The 18078-nt window shown below is 41.1% G+C and overlaps 1 protein-coding gene across 3 annotated transcripts in view; it reads left to right on the forward strand.

The window, feature by feature from the left end:
• Positions 1-18078, forward strand: part of pla2r1 (phospholipase A2 receptor 1) — a 31820-nt gene that overhangs the window by 2603 nt on the left and 11139 nt on the right. For all 3 annotated transcript variants that reach the window (XM_026164690.2, XM_026164697.2, XM_026164707.2), the window contains 16 exons: positions 177-290; positions 630-776; positions 1276-1470; positions 1572-1735; positions 2135-2245; positions 6608-6720; positions 6820-6995; positions 7109-7317; positions 8316-8461; positions 10215-10299; positions 10381-10516; positions 10619-10654; positions 10955-11115; positions 13038-13102; positions 14104-14207; positions 14292-14428. In XM_026164690.2, the coding sequence (XP_026020475.2) occupies positions 177-290; positions 630-776; positions 1276-1470; positions 1572-1735; positions 2135-2245; positions 6608-6720; positions 6820-6995; positions 7109-7317; positions 8316-8461; positions 10215-10299; positions 10381-10516; positions 10619-10654; positions 10955-11115; positions 13038-13102; positions 14104-14207; positions 14292-14428 (2099 nt within the window). The remainder of the gene's footprint in view (positions 1-176; positions 291-629; positions 777-1275; positions 1471-1571; positions 1736-2134; positions 2246-6607; positions 6721-6819; positions 6996-7108; positions 7318-8315; positions 8462-10214; positions 10300-10380; positions 10517-10618; positions 10655-10954; positions 11116-13037; positions 13103-14103; positions 14208-14291; positions 14429-18078) is intronic.

Consider the following 18078-nt stretch of genomic DNA (forward strand, 5'->3'; position numbering starts at 1 on the left):
GTGCACGTCTACATGCATTGAGTCGCTGCCATGTGATTGGCTGATTAGATATTTGCATTAACAAGCAGCTAAACCGGTGTACCTAAAAAAGTGTCCCATGAGTGTATATTCAGTTATGTCCGAAGTGTATTTTAAGAACTACTACAACACTTTTCTGTGTTTGCATCTTGTGGTAGATCGAATGGCGAGCGTTGGGGCGATGGTGTGGACCGGGCTGAACCACATTAAGGATGGGCATGGATGGGGGTGGTCTGACGGAGCCCCTCTGTCACTGGTGAATTTCACCACAGGTACTGACTACTGGTTTATCCAGGACCAAGTGAGAGGGAAATTTAAAAAGTACCCCACATTTTCACTAATGAGAATATTAGAAATGCCTCTCCAACAAAGGCAAAAAAGAAGTCATTTTATCATGAAGCATAAAAGACTTATTTTATAAAACCTATGTTATAGAAGTTTCATCTAAAATAGCCTTTTCATCTGATGTACATCGACAGCTCTGTCAGGACTTAAACATCCCTCCATCTTAACACTTTAATGTTTAAATATGTCTAGCTGCAAAACTTTAACTTGTGTAACTGATGAGGAAATAAAGCCAACAAAGCTTTTTTACCATTTGTGCCCGTCAGATCTCCCAGCCAGCCCGCTACAGGACAATAAACAGTGTGGGGTGTACTCAGGATTCGAGGGTCACTGGCAGAGTCTATCCTGTGAATCTGCTCTGCCTTACATCTGCAAGAAGACACCTAACGACACGCGTGGAGCTGAGCCACTAGGTGAGAACATGTTAACGCGCAGGAGACACAAACATATTGGAGACCTCTCTGCATCCTTGGAGGTATCTGTGCTGTGCCCTCACATATCTGAACCCCCAAAATCCAGTTTGTTTGAGTTGTGAGGGTAAGACCAGCTGCAGTTCAGCTGGACTCTGGCACATGACTCTATCCATGCCCCGACATGGATCTCAGATGTTTCCACAGCCATAGCTGCATCTGTAAATACTGCTTTTTTAAGTAAGAAATTTAAAAAAAGTATAGGGCAGTGAGAGTGCAAGCCAGGGGAGGAATGTGGACAGGAAACAGTCGTGCTCGAGCTCAGTACAAGGCAGCTGCGTCCAGTGTGAATATGCCCTTAGAACGTGACTGGGCAGCTGCACTGCACCTGGGGGCCGAACCTTTGGCCTTCCTCTGTGTTGCGCTGTTGGCAGCTAGACCAAAAATAATGTCTGCAGCTTTGAATATTCTGGTCTGGCTTATGTCTCCTCTCCCTTTGCAGAGAACTGGCAGTATATCGATACCGAGTGTGCGGATGGCTGGTGGCCTCACAATGGTTTTTGCTACCGAGTGCTGCCAGAAGCAGAAGCGGGAAGCTGGGAGGAGTCTTCTCAGGAATGTCATTCTTACGGGGCAAATCTCACCAGCATCCACTCCTTGTCTGAGGTGGAAATGCTGGTCAACCTCCTGGCTAACTGTAAGGAGTGTTATGCAATCCAGATATTTCGTGCTGTGTTTGTTATCCACCCTAAATGCTAAATTCTGCGGCGTGTGTGTGTGTGTCCTCATATTTGACAGATTCTGGGGGGAGTACAGAGGTGTGGATTGGACTTTGGAAACAGGCGTTATTGCCAGCTGTAGAGTGGTCTGATGGCTCACCAGTAACTCTCACTCTCTGGCACCAGTATCACCCTCTTCATAACCTGACGGATGGAACACTGTGTACCAAAGTGGACAGGAAGGTGGGAAACCCTGTGTTGGTGTAAGAACGCTGCAGTATTTACATTTCTGATTAAGCTGCCCGTTTAAAAAACAAACAAACATCTCATTAAATGAAATGTTAAATATGCCCACTTCTAGCCTTTTATTATTACCAACAGTTGAACAAAGGATATTTCACCCTAATCTATTACCAGGAAAAGTGCCAATCTCATTTTTCAGTAGCTGAATGCATTTCCATCAGACTCCATTAAAGCAGGTTTTAATGGACTCGTGATTAATAAGCTACAGAAATAGCCGCCAATTTATTCTCTGTCAATTAGCTAATAAATTAACCATCTAATTATGTCAGGGTTAATCACTTTATAATGTTTGAATGCATTCATCACGGAACGCATCATCTTTGAACACATCTTTCACAGAGTGGCAACTGGCTGCTAGCGTCATGTGACGAGCGACTGGCTGCTGTGTGCAGAAGAGAGAGCCAGAATGGCGTTCAGCACCACGGAACCTGGGATGAGGGCTGTCCTGAGGTAGGGAAACAAGAATACCCCCAAACACACACAAGTTCAAATGTGCGATTTCTTTGAGCAAGATATAAGAAGTCATCTTTTGGCAATATGTGAGCTTTAAACTTTGTCACATTATATGACGGCATGACACTAAAACGACCTCCGATAAACATTTACTCGCAGCAGGGCAAAGCTGAGAAATCAAAAGAAACATCTACAAGACTTGGGGTTAGAACTGAATCATTATGGTACTTGTCTTTACTTTCAAACATGAAAGTATTGCTTTTTTACAGAAAAAAATAGCTATATAGTGAACATTGTAAAAATTAATATTAATATGTAATATTTAAGTATTTAGATTTTTTTCATTCTGATGAGAAACTTGACACTAAAAAAACAACTTATTTCTAGTTTTTCAGGCATATTGTGTGCTGTGTAGCATTAAAATAGCTCCACAGAGATCAGGACTTGCGTTAGAAAGTGCCACATGTCTGCTGTGGTTCAATTTCTGGGCATTCTGCTCCTTCAAATGCACAATTAGCTGACTCATTCAACCTCTGACGTGTTGTCTGGCATGCATGTTGCTCCTTGACTGTGTTCAAAGGAATATCAGACTCCTGAGTCATCAGGGTGCTTCATGCCCTGAAACAGGAGGCCAGAAATTACCCCGATGACACAGTATCAGTGGACATGCTCGAGTAGTCTGTGAATTTTTCTGACAATATTTAAAGAATCAAAACAAACTAGACAGGAAACAGGAGCGACGGGGGGGGGGATGTGGGGGTTTTCTCACCTCTTGTCCAAGCACGCTCACCACATTACACACACACGCACACGCACAGGCGTGTATTCTTGCTGATATGCATATTATTACAGTATTATCATGTTAGAACAGATGTAACAGGTGAGTTTTAGCAGTTATGTCAAAAGGATATTTTATTTAACATAACTGGCTTAAGTGCGATTTTTATAAGGCAGAAATATGATTGTTGAGTGCTTTAATAAATAGAATAGAATAGAATTCAACTTTATTGTCATTGCACATGCACAGGTACAGGGCAACGAAATGCAGTCTGCATCCATCCAGAAGTGCTTTAGCCATGATATAGATATATTACAATATATTAGCAATAATATAGATATGTAAGTATATTACAGAAATGGGTCTATTATGGTATGTAGAATTAAGTTCTACAGTTGTAGAATTAAAAATTATCGTATTATACAGAATGATAAAGACATATCGTTTGACTTATTTATCAGCCAGTATTAGTTACACTATATTGCTAAAAGAAGCAGCGTGTTGGACCAAAGAATTGATTGTGGACTTCAGGCGGACCAGGAAACCCTTGACCCCTGTTTCAATCCAGGGGTCGATGTGGACATTGTAGAGGACTATAAATACCTCAGATTACACATAGATAATAAACTGGACTGGGTTAAAAACACCACTGCGCTCTACTGGAAGGGCCAGAGTCGTCTCTATTTTCGGAGGCGGCTGAGGTCTTTTAACATCTGTCTGACAATGCTCAGGATTTTTTACAAGTCAGTTGTGGTCAGTGCTGTCCTCTATGCTGGTGCATGCTGGGCCAGCAGGTTGAGGGTTGCAAATGCCAACAGACTCGATAAACTTATCTACAAGGCCAGTAATCTTGTGGGGACGGAGCTAGACTCCCTTAAGGTGGTGTTGGAGATCCGGATGTTGTCCAAGATAAGGACAATGCTGGATAATGCCTCCCACCTTCTCCATGACGTGCTGGCCAGTCACAGGAGAACATTCAGTGAAAGACTGAAATGACCCAAACGACCAAAGAACAACACAGGAAATCAATCCTGCCCATCTAATCCACACTACAGAGTGCAATAGTTACATCCTTTTGCACACGCTCTACAGTAAAATAGCAAATCACAAGTTTTACAGGTTAGAGTAAAATGTCAATCATATATATTTCATCTGTGTGACTGTAACTACATAATTTCATTAGGGATTAATAAAATATTGTGATTCTGATGATTGATGAGAGCAGAGTCAGGCAAAGCATAAACAACTAATCTACAACTTGTAACAATTAAACTAGATTATTTTTAAACTGCTCTGTCGTCTTATCTTAGCAAGGACTCATAAATAGCAACACATAACAAATGGTAGGAAAATCTATTTATGTTTCATGTGTCTGAAAGAAAAAGATATCGGCTGACATATTGTCTTCTTATGTCACCAAATATCTATATCGGTTTTGAAATTAGTCAGTCACCCTATCTATCTCTGAGTGATCAGTGCCACCTTTCAGTTCCTCGAAGGCTACAGACACATTTCAGTTGTTCACTTTTAAATGATTTAGTTTGTAAAACGCCTTCATTTGTGTGCACAAGCTTAATTTTTGGAGATTATAGAGAAAATAGTAACTGTAGCACTATTTGGCTGAAATGATGTTTTCACAGAAGAAGCATCTCAAATTCTGCCTGTGCTGACTGATCTGTTAATAAAATCTTCATTTTTTTTCTAAACCCTGAATGTATTGTCCGTGTGTAATAACCGTATATGTAACTACAGCAACCGATCGAGCATGATAATTAGAGATTACAGCCTCTGCGGTAAAACCAAAGATCAGTTCCAAGCACCAAAACAATAACTGCAACGTTTTTTCCAGTCTTGTGTTTTGGAAAACCTAATTTTTCTTTTTTTGGTTAACAGTAGCGGCTTCGAGTGTGGTCTTCTGCTGCTGTAGCCCATCTGTTTCAACTTTCTATGATGTGTAGCAAGTACAGAGATGGTCTTCTGCATACTTTGGTTGTAACGAGCGTTTGTTTGAGTTACTTTTGCTTTCTTACCAGCTCAAAGCAGCCTGGGAATTCTCATCTGACCTCTAACATCAACAAAGCATTTTCTCCCAGAAAACTGCTGCTCGCTGGATATTTTCTCTTTTTTTCTGGACCGTTCTATGTAAACCATGGAAATGGTTGTGTGGGAAAAAACCCAGCAGATCAGCAGTTTCTGAAATACTCAAACCAGCCCATCTGGCACAAACAACCATGCCACGTTTAAAGTCACTTAAATCACCTTTTCTCTCTACTGTGTTGCTCAGTTTGAATTCTGCAGGTCATTGTGACCATGTCCACAGGACTAAATACACTGAGTTGCATTTAGAGTTTTGCATTAATGAGCAGTTGAGGAGGTTTGTCTAATAAAGTGGAACCGGACTATATGTGTGAAACTGTCATACTTTTACTTACATTACCATAACAGAAAAGTATAGAAAGCCATATTCTGTTGCAGTCTGTACTGAGGTCCTGACCACTCGTGTCTACACGTCAGGGATCATTATTCACTATAAGTAAATAATAGCTGCTGTGCCATGTGCTTAAATATACCTTTCAGCTTTCTGTCTCAGAAAATCCCGTTGCTTTATAAGAGCTGCCTCGATTTAATAAAGATGGGGGAAAAGACTCCTACAAACAGCTGTAGGCAACAACCAAAATGTCAGCTCCTGTTAAGCTTCTGGCTAAACCTGGATTCGAATCAGTGGCATGAGGGGATGATTGTTCAGCCTCATTAATCTAACCTGTTACGGCACCAGGGACATTTCAGCGAGTAATAGATGGAAAGCTGTAGAGCAAAGCACATGAGGCAAAACCCGAAAATCTGTAAATAGAAGCACCATGCATATTTACCTCTATCGCTGCTCTTTAAGATAAGATAAGATAAGATAAGATAACCTTTATTAGTCCCACACGTGGGAAATTTGTTTTGTCACAGCAGGAAGTGGACAGTGCAAAAGTTATGACGCAAAAATTAGAATACAATAAGAATAAATACAGTACACAGCTGTACAGAATAGAATAAAATAATATACTATATACAGTAGAATAAAATAGAATAAAAATATACAATAAGATAAAAATAGAATACGAATGCTATATACATCTGAGTAAAAATACAACGATGCCAGAAAAGATTATTGCACTTAGTGTTATTGCACATGTGTGGATGTGTGTGTTTGTTCAGTTAAAGTCTTTGTTGTGGAGTCTGACAGCAGTGGGGAGGAAAGACCTGCGAAATCTCTCCGTCCCACACCGTGGGTGCCGCAGTCTCCCACTGAAGGAGCTGCTCAGTGCTGTCACAGTCTGCTGCATGGGGTGGGAGACGTTGTCCAACAGGGATGACAGCTTAGCCGCCATTCTCCTGTCACTCACCACCTCCACTGGGTCCAGAGGGCATCCTAGAACAGAGCTTTAGATAGTTTATTGAACAGGAGTGCTGAAATGTGAACAATGATGACGAAAGGCAAAACCTGTCTAACCTATAAATCCGATTTTTCTTATTTTGGAGTTAAGCAGTGAGAGAGAGCCTGATAACGGGTGTTTTTGTGGGGGTGGTTTTAGGGCTGGAAGAAGCACGGCCATTCCTGTTACATGGTGACAGGTCAAGAACAGAGCTACGAAGATGCCCTGATGGGGTATTACTGCAAGGGTTCTCTTCTCACTGTGGAAAACAGGTGATTTATCAATTCATTTTTGAATTTGTCATTTTAAGTTTTTACTCACATGTTGCCATTCTTCTTACTTTTCTCCTCTCTTGCTCCACCTGCTGGCAGGTTTGAGCAGGCATTTGTCAACAGTCTGCTGAGTGAAAGTGGGGCCAAAAGTAGCATGTATTACTGGATTGGTCTCAGGGACCAAGACCAGGGGAGGAAGGGAGAGTACAGATGGCTTCATCATAACGGCTCCTCTCTGCCTCTCACCTTCACAAACTGGAATAAGCACCAGCCAGGTAGCCCAGTGTTTGGAAATGTTTGTTTTTTAATTTGACATTAGTAATACAATCGGATTCGTAAACTTTTTCACTCTTTTTTTTAATACTCCTACATCTTCTGCTTTCACTAGTCAGCACCGGTGGCTGTGTCGCTATGTCAGGAGGACCTGCTCTGGGCCGCTGGGAGGTGAAAGACTGCAAGGTTCACAAGGCCTTGGCTGTGTGTAAGCAGAACATCAGGAGCTACCATGATGTTCAGCTGCCAGAGCATCACATTGATGCCTACGCCCCGTGCCCCCCAGGGTGGGAATCAAACTCTGGGCTGCTCCACTGCTTTAAGGTTAGATTATCCTCCTATTTTTTTATAACACTAAACAAATCACCATGCACTCTATCTGATGTGGATATTTGCTTTTTTGTTTTGTTTATCACGCTAAGGATCACTGGGGACGGTGTCCTATCCCATCATGCACTATGCAACAGGCAGGGCTACCTGGGGTCTCACACATTCACACTGACAGGCAATTTATTTTCCTGATTTCCAATTTCAACCAGCTCTACATTTAATAGTTATTTTCATTATCAGTTAAAACGTCTCCTATAGTATCTGTTTACTCCAGTTTACAGCTGCAAGATATTTACTTCAATACAATAGACAGATCCTAAAAGACATTTTAGGGTCTAGAGCTTATTAACTGTCTGTCGCTTGACTAATGAGTCGATCAGCTTACTATCCCAGCTCTGAAAATGCGTCTCAGTGTGTGTTTGTTTGATCAGTACTGCACTCCCACACTGGTTTTATTGAAAACCCATCCCCCGGATGGCTATAATTTTGCTGTTGCCTGCCTTCTATGAACATCTTCTTTGAGCTGTTCCCTTATAAACGAGGGATCGCGGCATATTTGATTTAACACATGTTTACACCACGCTGCCCTTCTGAAGCAACTCACAGCAGGATCAGTGTCCCCCCCACCCCGGTCTCAAACTGGAACCTTTATGAAGTTAGGCAGATGTGTAAACCACTTGTCTATCCCCGCCATACATCATGATTGCTAATAGGATTGATGTTTTGATATGTTTCCTCTCTTTCTTGTTTATAGAAAAAGGTGTGGAATAGCTGAAAAAATAGTTAAAATGCAGCACATCTTACTATAAAACTGACGCAGCGCTACAAATCAAAAGCGGGATGGAATAAACCATTATTTTTAGACATAACACCCCACTGCCAAATTGTACCCCAGCTATCAGCATGTTTCCGAGCAACGAGCACATAATGGGATACATTTCTGTTCTTTGGACCCTGTAACCCTCAGCTGACTCCAAGTGTTGCTCTTCCAGGTGTTCCACAGTGAGAAAGTCCTGATGAAGCGCTCCTGGGTGGAAGCAGACTTCTTCTGTCAGGCCCTCGGGGCTCAGCTGGCCAGTTTCCAACACTATGAGGAGCAGGTGTTTGTTAAACAGCTCCTCAGTACCATGTTTGAAGGGTTGGTACTCATCAGTACAGGAATGTTATGGGATGATTGAGATGATTTTGTTTTATGTGCTTGGAGGAGTGAATATAGAGTTTAATTATTTGGTTTTGGAGAGCAGATGTCCACCTTTTTTATGGTGTTAGTTTTTTAGTTGTGTGTAGGAGACTTAGATTTGAAAAGTTATTTAACGCAGCAATCTCGATATCAAGAACAAGGACAAGGTGACCGCAGATTCTGAAGTTACATCAGGGCGTCTTCATTTCCAGATAAGACTGATTTAACTCTCTGACGCATATTTCTCAGATTCACGTAAGAAAGACGTCACTCAAATTAGAGATAATTAATCTCAGGATGTCTTTGGGGTCACTTTGACTTTTTTTTTGGTTCATGTTTTCTTAAAAATATGTTTTACATTAAGCTTAAAAAATGTGCAGACACAAGTTGTAAAATGAGTTTCTCATGTAGATCAGAGCAGGCCAGGACTTTGAAGCCCTGAAGTCATACATTTGTCTATTTTTACATGTAAACGGAAAAACAGTCATCAGGTTCTCATGTTTGTTTTGTGGCAGCAGCTCGGAAATATAAACATGAAACAAATGGTCAGCCAATGCAGTGTTGCTAAGGGGGTGGGCTATGACTTCATTTCTAGGTCTTGGGAAAAAAACGAATCAAGGTTTATTTTGTATGACTGCAGAGGATGAAACCAAAAAGAAATTAACACATTCAAGTCCATTTTACAATCTCAGTTTAAAATAGCACACAGCTGTCAATCTGATCATTACAAAAAACATACTTATCTATTTTATATAAATGTTTTTATTGATGTATATAAATGTTCCCCTCACATATTTGTTAGTTTTTCTTACATGAACAGATACAATAATACACACACACACACGCTTATATAAAATTGAGAAAAACAAACAAAACAAAACAAAAACTAAGATATTAATCAGCTGGTAGAACGTTTAATTACTTGCAATAGTTTACGAAGGGGCCCCAGATACGATAAAATTCTCTGTATTTGCCCTTCGCCACAAGGCCTATCTTTTGCAATTTAAAAAATGACATCACATCTCTAAACCAAAAGGAAACTGAAGGTTTCCTTTGAAGATTTCCAAAGGAGTAAGATGCAACGTCTAGCCAAAAGTGATGTAAAGGCTAATATTTTGAAGTGTGTAGGGTCGGTTAGACCAGTGTTGACTGGAAGCCCAAAAACAGCTAGAAAAGGGTCCGTGCAGATTTGGGTCCCAAGAGCCTTGGAAAGAATAACTGACTCCAGAAGCCATGGAGTCTTGGGGACAGAAAGAACATGTGACCTAGGTCACATGGGCTGGCATGACATCTCTTACACTGATCCATCACTTGTGGGTAAATCTCAGAAAGACGAGACTTTGAATAGTAAACCCTGTAGCACTTATCTATTTTGATGTATATATACAGTTTTGTTTTGCACAGCAAAGACTTTGATGGGTTTTGAGGATTTTAATTGAAGATCATTTGTAGACGGAGGATCTTTCACTTCTAGGAGAACTGCCTGGCTCTGTGGCAACAAACTGCACAATCCAAATAAGATGGAAATGATGAGATTAAATCTACAGCTAAATCCAAAATATAAAACAAGGGAAACTGTTTCTCCTCACAAAGGCTAGACAGCCTTCCAAGGGGTGATGGGAGGAAAATCATTGCCGAATATCCGAGTCCTAAAAGGTTAGAAGACCCGTTTATCTGTGGCTGTGTTTGTACTGTGCTTCTCTTTTTTCAGAACAGAGGTTCGTCGGTTCTGGGTGGGTTTAAACAAGAGAGACCCTGAATATGCCGGAGCTTGGGAGTGGTCTGATGGTTCTCCTGTGAGTACACAGAGACATTCACGGAGTGTCCTGGTGACCCATCAACGCTCCGTGGAGTGTTACAGATTTGTCTTTGTGCAGGTGGTGATGTCGTTCATTGATGATAAGAGCGAGGAGGATGACAGGAGGGACTGTGCTGCGTACAGTGACCTGACCAACACGTTCATGCCGCAGCTGTGCGACTCCAAACATGAGTGGATCTGTAAGCTTTCCAGAGGTAAACACGCACAAACACATTCACCTGCACTATCTACACACACATGCTGCTTATACACACATCAGGACTGCATCATTTACCAAACTCTGTTTTACATTGCAGGTGATAAACTGAACAAACCCTACTGGTACACTGAGCGTAAGTAAAGATTGTCTTTAGTTTCAACATTTGGGAACTTCATAGAGGGTTTCCTTTGTGTGTCTACAGTCTGCTGCTGGGTACGACTACATCATTATCATGTGACCTGCTAGATTAAAAAAAAAGTTTTGAGAGAAAGTGCTAACCGACCATTTAATGAGCATAAAATCCAGCTCTGGTAGCAGGCTAAGCCAGAGCCACTTTTTCTATATTTGTGTCATAGCCAGGAGTTTGTCTATATGTAGTCCTATCTTATTACGTGAATTTGTGTCCTGTTTCTGTGCTTGTCCTCGGCCACAGAGAGCGAGCCCTGGGTGTTTTACCGTGGAGCTGAGTACCTGCTGGCCAAGCAGCCCTTTGACTGGCAAGCTGTCTCTCTGGCATGTCAGATGATGGGAGCCTATCTGCTGTCCATTCACTCCAAAGAGGAGCTCAACTTTGTCAAGGAACGCTTGCGGCGGGTCTGTTACTGCCGCTGCTCATAGACATGGATTCTACTTTAAATCTTTAAATTCACAACCTGTTAAATTCAATTCAATTCAGTTTTGTTTATCTAGCAAAAATCACAAAAACATATTGCAAGATAAAGACCCGACAATAATAAAGATCATCAAATGACCCCCTATGAGCAAGCACTGGGTGACAGTGGGAAGGAAAAACTCACTCAGACAGAACCAGGCTCAGGGAGGGGCGGGGCCATCGCAGGCTCGGGGAGAAAGACGGGACAAAATAATGAGATTCCACAGAAATCAGTTTTTATAATCACTTTGAGGTGGTAACAGAATTTATTTCCAGATTACTTGTTAGCATTTTATTTATTAGCATTTGTTTCTAACATTAATTGTATTATAATAGTATTTGATGCAATTAGTTAAAATATTACACAATTTCTTCTTTATTATATTCTAATTCCTACCACTTTAATAATTTAATTTAAATGTAATCAAATGGAAAATTATTCAATAATTTATTGAATACATACATAAATACAGTAAATATATATAAAAAATGTATTTTGATCATTTTAATACTCCTGATGAAGCTCGAATGGGCTAAAAAGTTGATTGTATTAAATTGTTTTTTGTCCCTGCATCACACCTGACCCTCAGTATACATTTTGCATCAGATAATTTTAATTTGACAATTTTTTTTAACAAAGTGGCATCGGCTGTTGTTGTTATTTTTTAATTATTGTTATTAAATTTTATTTATTGAAGTTGCAGGTCTAACATATCCCCACTACAGAACATGAAAGACAGACAGACTGTGTCGCTATTGTTGACTTCCAAACTTTGTTGGGCTTTTATAGCCACAGTAACCAGATAAAATTGAAAGTATTCAGTTAAATAAATCCACAATACATTAATATTGTAAAGCTACAATAAATACACATTAGCTGCAGAGAAACAAAAAAGCAAAACTGTTAGGAAATACAAAAAAAGGAAATACATTTTTATTTTATTTTGATGATTATGATGCTTTAGTATAATTAATTAAAATGGCTGCAGCTCTAAATGTGCTTTTAGCACTAACCTTTGACCTGAACTGTGAAAGATGTAATATTTGTGACTGGTGTTACTTTATTTCACAGATGGCAGGCCTTAATGGAGAATGCTGATTGTCCATATTTAGATCAGCGATGTGGTATTTCACAGCTACCGTTCACCATGCTCCTAGCATCTCTAGCACTCTCTTGACTTTGGATGAATCTACAAGGAGGCTCCAGGGCTAGATTTTTTTAAACAGTTGAAATGTAATTTAAGAAAACAGAAATGAATGAAACTCAGAGCAAAGTGGTTTATATTTCTTTAAGATGTGTTTTCAATGATTTCTAATGTTAAACACTATTAATTCTCTTAGGATTAATGGTCCAGCTGAGTAATCCTACTTCCTAATTGCAGTGATTTCAGTGAAATCAGTTCCTTTTGAGGCATTTTCTTGTTTTCAGAGATCCAGACAAACAAGCCAAATGAATGCGCTTAATCACAGAGGTTTGTCTCCATTGAATGGGCCACTACATCCATTCTTCAAACAGTTTACGCACACACTGATTGTACAAGCATGAACACAATGGATTTCCTGACTCGAGTGTTTACAGACGCATAGAGACAAGCTAAAATGCGCCTCATATGTGGACCCTTTAATGCTCGAGCGCTCCCAAAAAGCCTTTTGGATCGGACTAAAGAAGTCTCTTGTGGCGTCGAGGCTTGTGAGAGGATAATGAGAACAAAACAAGGCAGTGAAAGAGGCCAAGAACAGACTAAGCAGGGTGCCTGAAAGGCCCCTCATGTCAGGAGCTCTGAAAAGCCAATCTTCCGGCCTGGTGAAGGATGGCTCGCAAGTTTTCTTTGTCATTTATTTTCTGTTTACTGTGTCTCTTCAGCTCTCGCTGGGCCCGACTGAGTGGTGGATTGGCCTGTCCATTGGTCCGCCTGGACAGGAGGTCAGGTGTGTGGGGATTTTTTTTTGGAGCTTGTATCCCGTTTCTGTTACTGTGAGTGAAAAAATGCTGATGTTATTTTATGAATGTCAGACGTGATTTATAAAATGCAGGTCTTTCGAAGGCCTGTGCGTAAAGGTGTGGTGTTCTGTTTCAGTTTGTGAAACTTGTAAAAGCGAGCAAGAGGAAATGAACTCACGCTGCAAACTATTGCAGATTTGGTGAAATGGGCCTTACATGACTAAGGAAAAGCAGCATAAACAACTGGCCTTTAAAGTGGGGGGAGGGACATAAAGTGGGTGAAAGACAGTGGAAAAAACAGAAAAAAGCTCATTTTTTTAAAATAAAAAAACTTAAACAGAAGTTGGAAAAAGTCACAAAATTGCAAAATATTTCAAACGTTAATAAATTAGAATTGTGAATAAAATTTAAAGCTAATCTTCACTGTCCATCACTTAAGTCTCTACTTAAACTACTTCTAGTCACTTACATAAAGTGACTAGAATAGCTGCAGTGAAATCATCTGTGTGGTCTCATGAGGAGACAGTAACATAAAGAACACGTTTCCATCAGTAACAACATCATCTCTTTAAGTTGATGTTTTGACGTGGAGAAAATCACTGCGTTCGTACCTCAATACTGCATTTTCTTTTTCTAATTTTGGGTTACAATTTGTCCAACATTTACATGGAAACATGACCGATATCGAGGCTCACAGCTGCAGCTTCAGGCGTTTGAGGTACGGTGGCTCACAGCACAGTTTGTAATGGGCAAATCTACTCCAGTTCACTTGTATGAGCATGACTGCATTTACATATTGGCCAGCAGTTGTTAATGTTAGCTTTAAAGCCAATTATATTAAGTATGAAAACAGCAGCAGTGAAACCCTGTCAGTCACAGGTAATGAGGTGGAGGTTAGTGCCAATGAAAAATGGGGTTATTAAGGTGAGAGCACTCAGGCGTGTAACAATCCTCATTAACAATTTTTTTTTCATGTATTCATTTGCAGGTGGAGTGACAAGACTACAGTAGACTTTCAGAAATTTGATGAAGTGGCTGTTGGCGATGATCTTCGGAGAAGAAGGGCGTGTGTCACCATGTCTTCTTCGTCAGGTAAGCGCGTGCACATGGAAACGCTCGCCCTCGTTTGCGTGTATTACCCTATGCCAGCGCTGAGATCTGCTCTGCACGTTGCAGGGAAGTGGGCACTGAGCAGATGCAGTGATCTCCATGGATACGTGTGCAAGAGAGAAACTGTATCTGTGGTGGAGACCCCCCGGGAACCGCACTACATTGGACGATGCCCGGAGAAATGGCTATACTTTGGACACAAGGTTCAGATAAACGCTTGTTGTCTGTGAAGGTTCTCAGTCATCCAGGTCATCGTAGTCTAAGGAGCTTGGAAAGAAAAGCGTCTGGACTTCTTTAAGTTGCTTGAAGACGTTTCCCTTCTCATCTGAGAAGCTTCTTCAGGTCTAAGAGTCAAATGGTGGAGAGTCCCAGATTTAAACCCAGTGGGAGTTTCCCCCCAAAGAGGGACAAAGGATCCCCTGATGATCCTCTACCTAATCACATGAGCCAAGGTGTGAAAACGGGTGTGGGTCTGATAGGTTTGTAGCTTGAACCCATCCGCTGGAACGTTGAAGACAATATAATTACACTGCTAAGCAAGACACAAATAGGCAAAGTTCTTCATGTTACTCGTGCACGGGAGAGACCGGACAGAGCGCCGTCCCTTTGCTTGACCCCAGTTGCTCTCGTCCGTCCTCCCGTAACACTGTCCTTTTATTGAGGTTACATGAATATGCATAGGTTCATTAACATACGACGTCTACATACAAACAAAGAGTACCTTGCCTGTGTGTGTGTGTGTGTGTGTGTGTGTGTGTGTGTGTGTGTGTGTGTGTGTGTGTGTGTGTGTGTGTTGCTGATCAAAGGGTCAAACATCCTTGGTCAGGAAGAGGGTAGACTAGACCCCCCCCGGTGAGGAAGTCCAGCAGTTCATCTAAACAGAAAAGCACTTAGACTAGAACAGACGTAGCTACGTTAATCCTACCATAAAACAATTAAAACAAGATGCGACCTCTTCCCGTGCTCCCAGGATGTAGGTGTGCATTCTAGTGTGGAATGCACACCAAGCCTCTGTAGCCTGTTAAAGATCACACAACTTATCACTACACAATTGATTATACACCTCTAAGCATCTATGGTTAAATATTTCTAAGCATAAATAACAATCAACAATACAAACTCTAACAGGGTCACAATCAGCCATGGTGTCGGGTGAGCTCATTGTGAAACCTGGCCCCACACTATCATGTGATTTCCTGAGGTCAGATTGCCCAGGGCGTGAGTGGGCGTTAGCAACACGCTCAGACAAAAACTGGTTCACCCAAAAGACAAAACGCCAAAACACAAACTTAACAATGTGGTGTATGCTGTACAGTGCAGCGAGGAATGCCCAGACCTCTACATTGGAGAGACCAAACAGCCACTTCACAAGCGCATGGCACAACACAGAAGAGCCACCTCCACAGGACAAGACTCAGCAGTTCATCTGCATCTTAAGGATAAAGGTCACTCTTTTGAGGATGCCAATGTTCACATTTTGGACAGAGAGGACAGATGGTTTGAAAGAGGAGTGAAAGAAGCCACCTATGTCCACTGTGAGCGACCATCTTTGAACAGAGGCGGTGGTTTACGACACCAACTCTCTGCCATCTATAATCCAGTTTTGAGATCCCTTCCCAGACGCCTTAACACCCACTCACACCCTGGGCCATCTGACCTCAGGAAATCACATGATAGGGTGGGGCCAGGTTTCACAATGAGCTCACCCGAAACCCTGGCTGAAATCTGGGACTCTCCACCCTTTGACTCTTAGAAATGAAGAAGCTTCTCAGATGAGAGGTGAAACGTCTTCAAGCAACTTAAAGAAGTCCAGACGCTTTTCTTTCCAAGCTCCTTATAAACACTTGTTCACACACATGCACGCATATATTCAAATACAGATAATGAGACATTTGCATTAGTCTGTGGTAACTCTCCTAATCTGGTGATTCGTGCAAGGACACTGCAGCTCTCTAAGCTTGTTAAGTTGGCATATCTTTAATAGCAGCAGCTCATAATGTGTGCATATGTGCGCTTTTATTAATGCTGTTGTCAGCAACTAAAATTTTAGATATATATCTATAATACTTTTGTGCAGTGTCATACCTAAAATACATTATATCTTCACGTGCAACATTGTAATTTTTAGTTTATCCCACCAGATGAATTTATGCCACAGTCAATTGCTGCTCCTCATGCTGGTCAGGACTGAATCAAACTTGCACACAGCGATTGCCTAATGCGAGGATATCAGAGCCATTTATATGAGGGACCACACACAGCGGGCTATGATCTTAAGTGGGCCGGACCAGTAAAAATCCCCTTTCTGTCAGTATAAATAACTTTAGCTACATATTTAATCCCTGCAATAGGTCAGTATAAGAAAAAGAAGTGCAATTTCAACAGTTTAACCACATGTTTAAAAAAGCAACCAAAGCAATCTGTCAGCATGACTGTCAGGGCTTCAATTCTTAAAATAAATATTTAAAATTACAGAAAAAACTTCTGGTAGCTCATTGCCCAGACTCTTCTGTTATTATAAAGCTGGAAGTTTTTGTTAATTCACAAAACTTTTCTATTTTATTTATTTATTGTACTGTGGACACATTGTAAAAAAAAAACCCAGAAATATCTATTGTGGATAGATTATATTCAAATATAGATTTATGAAAATACAGTTAAATGTCCAAAGTCTTTTCCCTCCTTCACATTTCCCAAAGATGTCCAGTGGGTTGGGTTGGAGTATTGGCCGATTCTGACCCCCGGGCCTAATGTTTGACACCCATGGCCTTTCACAGCTTTCCCCTTTTCACAAAGATGAGAAGGTGAATACTTGCAAGATAACTTCCCAAAAACCTGCAGCTGCACTTTAGCCACTTCTCTACAAATGCATTTCGTTTACTAGAAGAGCTCACAGATGCTGGCAGGGATACCAAAACCAAATGTGTGCAAGTATTTCCCACAAGTAGCCTAAACACCCTCGAACACCGAGTAAAAACCGCTACAGCGAACATGAAAGGCAGGAAATAATAGTCGCTCTTTTCAGTAAATCATCTGCTTTGGCAGTTACTGCCTCTCGAAGCAAACCTGCTGTCACCGCCCTAATCACAGAGGAACCGGGCAATCTGCCAGTTCAGTCACCTCAGCAATCTGTAACTGTTCACTGTTAAGTAATATGTACAGTATATCTTATTAATAAACTGTGTTAGGTGTGTAGGAAATAAAATGTTTGCATCTGTTGACAATCTGTGTATTGCACACTACTCGACACTGCTACCACATTATTATTACGAAGAGCAAACTGCGCAAAAGTGGCTCATTTTACCGTCTGTGCTTCCTCTAAATTCCCAGCTGCATTTGGGTTTAAAGTAGGATGTTTGTGTTTCCATTCACTGTTTCTGGACTGTTGTGTTTTTAAAGAGCAGCTTCCCCCCACCCCCCCACCCTGACAGCACTCGAGCTGCATCAACCTCACAAGAACCAGCACATGCTCACATGAAGCCATATCAATCGATGATGAATGATTGTTTAAATTGTGGATTTTTTGGCATCATCGAAACGATTATTTTGAAATAAATGCAATAGGAAAAATTCTGGTAAAGACTTGACACAGGATCTGAGAGATGCATCTGACCCTTCAGTTCATCCATCTACTTTTCACTGAAGCTTCAGCAGAAATGTTATCAGTGGAAGGGTGGCTGTCAAGAAGCCATTCCTAAGGAAGGGAAACATGGAGAAAAGGCTGAGGTATGCCAGATTACACAAGAACTGGACTGATGAAGTGAATCCAAATTTCAGTGTTTACACAGAAGATCAGGAGAGGTACAACATCTGTAACATCTGGTGGCATCTGTAAAACACGGTGGAGACTGGA

Source organism: Astatotilapia calliptera, chromosome 1 (assembly GCF_964374335.1).
Source record: "Astatotilapia calliptera chromosome 1, fAstCal68.1, whole genome shotgun sequence".
Classification (NCBI taxonomy): domain Eukaryota; kingdom Metazoa; phylum Chordata; class Actinopteri; order Cichliformes; family Cichlidae; genus Astatotilapia; species Astatotilapia calliptera.